The 2,846-nt window shown below is 42.4% G+C and overlaps 1 protein-coding gene across 1 annotated transcript; it reads left to right on the top strand.

Moving 5' to 3' along the window:
- Positions 1–691: 691 nt before the first annotated feature.
- ripply2 (ripply transcriptional repressor 2) lies at positions 692–1,592 on the top strand. The gene is made up of 3 exons (XM_085770932.1): positions 692–990; positions 1,096–1,166; positions 1,260–1,592. The coding sequence occupies exons 1-3, from the start codon at positions 853–855 to the stop codon at positions 1,420–1,422; spliced, it is 372 nt and encodes a 123-aa protein (XP_085627058.1). The 5' UTR covers positions 692–852; the 3' UTR covers positions 1,423–1,592.
- The last annotated feature ends 1,254 nt before the right edge of the window (positions 1,593–2,846 follow it).

Here is a 2,846-nt window from a genome sequence, read left to right as displayed (position 1 = left end):
TCCCGTGGTGTAGCCCCACACTGCCCCCTACTGGTGCACCGAGAGCAAACAAATCCCTTGAATAAATCAATTTGCCAGCTCCTATAAACAGTGGCTGCATAATACAGTTAATAACAGGGTTCCCTTATGGCAGTGTAATGCATTCAAGATCTGCATCTGCTAGGGTGTTGCTGTGCTGTGACCCCCCTCAACCCCCCTGCTGTTGCATGCCTGGCGCGTGTCAACCTCCCCTCCCCTCCCCTCCCTATACGCAGCACACGAGCCTCCCTCCATCCACCCCTGTGCACACTTTGACAGTAGGGCACGTGTTTCTTCACACCTCACACCCAAATGGCTGCACAGGCAGAGACACTGAAAGGTGAAGGGGTTGAAAAGTTCAACCGTTTAATAGACAAAACCGATAGTACACGTCCCATAGTGTTTAAAAACCAAATTGAAATCATGCATGAAACCTAATGGGCCTATTGGAGTGAAATGAAACCTGTGCGTGCGCTCCAACCATGAACAGGAGTTACAGTGGATGTAAAAAAGAAAAGAAAAGAAAAAAAGCAGGCACGTGCAGTGACCCTTTAACATCTAATCAGACACATGTTGAAATGTTGAAGAAATGTCCCAATCCCGAAAGTTTTTCTTTAATTATAGATTCAATATTGAGAGAGAAACGGACCAAATGCTCCGAGTTTGCTCAAGTGTGACTTCGCACCTCGCCATCGTGGCGCATGGAAACACTTGGGGACGCGTCAAAAGCGCAATTTGGCACCGGCTGCCCGAGACCTGATAAATAGGAGGTTCCTGCCTTCAGCCGCACATCCTCTGCAGGACTTGACGAAGGACTGACAACCACGAGCAGCCATGGAGACTTTCACCACCACCAGCACCAACAACAGTGGATTTACTTCTGTTTTTTCTGGAGACAGCCTTAACCAGGGACAGTCCGGGTTGTGGAGACCGTGGACTGGGAAAGGAGAAACAAAAACTGAGACACAGAAGGTGAGTTCAATCACATTGAAGCGTTGAAGTCTTTAAAATGCAAATGTGAGCCTATTCAGAAGAAGAAGAAAGAATCTAACAGCATCACCTTGTTTTAACTTTCAGACTCAATCCAGTTATGGAAACCTCTTTGATGCAAACTACCCCAAAACTCCTCAGGTCGTTCACCCAGTCAAGTAAGTAGCTCTGACAACCCCTTTACATTTGATTAATAATGTCATTTATTACTTTTATGTGAATATCTTATTCATTTATTTCTCTTTTTCCAGGTTGTACTGGCCGAAATCGAGATGTTTCGACTACCTGTACCAGGACGCAGAGATGCTCCTGCGTAACTACCCGGTGCAAGCGACTATCTGCCCCTATGACGACTGCAGCAGCGATGAAGACAGCGATGATGAAGAGGAGGAGGTGGAGAAGGAGCTGAATTAGAAGTCGTTCTTTTGAAGACAAAATGTTTTCTAATGTAATAATATATATATTGCTCTTAATTTATTGCTGTAAATATATGTAAATAGCTCTTTTTCACCTCTGGTTAAGTTATTCCTCTAACATGTCTACCTCTTTTGTATTTTGTTGAACGTTGCAATAAAATACGTTAAACTGAAGTCGTTGTCAAGGGATTTCTTTAAGATGAAGCTTCAAGCTGCTCAAACACTTGACTTTTTTAATTTTATTATTATTATCGGGAGTAAAACTAAACTTTGCTGACACATCCGCCCGTTTGTGGCTGAACAACTCTTTTCCCATCGATAAGTGCAAGGTAGTAAACTCGCCATTTCCTGCGCAGCTCTCGCCTGAAGTGTGGAAAGTGCGTGACATGTGGAAGGTGCCAAACGCTTCAGCACAGAGAACAAGATCTGACCTGAGATAAGAAGCTGGGAGGCTGCCACCAGTCTGGCCTGAAACTCTTCTGTTTGTCCCAAAGGATTTATATCAGATTATGTAACACGTGCTCTCTGTTTACTCAGAATAAAACATGAATGGGTGAATGAGCAAGTTCAATAATAACGCCTGAATAGCATGGAATTCAAATTTTTGTCACAGCAGGTTTTGCATATCCAGCAAAAAATGATCAGTTTTTACTTAAAACAAGACAACATGATGGTCTTGGTCCAAACATGTGGAGCCCCTTTGACCTCCTCCTCCCTCCTACTCTCTGTGCACTGTGCACCATCACCTCCAACTACACATGCACACCACAGAATATGAAATCATTATATTTCATCTAGTAAACAACCACTCCCACAAAAAAAAAAAACTACTCATCTGAAACATAAAAGTAGTTCAAACTGCTGCAGGGCCGAGCTCAAGATGAGGTTACAAAAAAAGAAAGAATAAAATAGTAGTGGTGCATATAAGAGATTTGAGTGACAACAAAATAAATGGTACACAACAATTGTTTGTGCAAAGATGGCAAGGCAAGGCAATTTTATTTGTATAGCCCATTTTTACAAACAGTTTGTCTCAAAGGGCTTTACATGGCATCATAACAACATCCTCTGGCCTTAGACCCTCACATCGACTGAGGAAAAACTCCTGGAAACCCTTTTAACAGGGAGAAATTGGAGAAACCTCAGGGTGAGCAACAGAGGAGGGATCCCTCACCCAGGACGGGCAGACGTGCAATAGATGTTGTACTGTATATAAAGACAAGAAAATAGTTTATAACACAGAATATGGAAAACAGAAATGTTAACAAGAGCATAGATATGGTCCTGGATCATTTGCCCACATTGACTGATTACGAGCCTAATTAATCAAAATATTCATAATTACAGTCTTTTAGTGCAATGTTGCAATTTGAATAGACTTTACAATGTACAGTAGATATAAAGTCACTGGCAAAGACAAGA

The sequence above is a fragment of the Trachurus japonicus genome, chromosome 24, assembly GCF_045865225.1.
Source record: "Trachurus japonicus isolate A0001 chromosome 24, Traja_1.0".
In the NCBI taxonomy this organism is placed as follows: domain Eukaryota; kingdom Metazoa; phylum Chordata; class Actinopteri; order Carangiformes; family Carangidae; genus Trachurus; species Trachurus japonicus.
This window is presented reverse-complemented; position numbering and strand designations above follow the sequence as displayed.

Excerpts from the sequence above, each read along its gene's own strand:
- ripply2 (XM_085770932.1), top strand. The coding sequence starts at position 853 with ATGGAGACTTTCACCACCACCAGCACCAACAACAGTGGATTTACTTCT. Across the intron at positions 991-1,095 it reads CAAAAACTGAGACACAGAAG|ACTCAATCCAGTTATGGAAA; the intron begins GTGAGTTCAATC and ends TTTAACTTTCAG. Across the intron at positions 1,167-1,259 it reads CAGGTCGTTCACCCAGTCAA|GTTGTACTGGCCGAAATCGA; the intron begins GTAAGTAGCTCT and ends CTCTTTTTCCAG.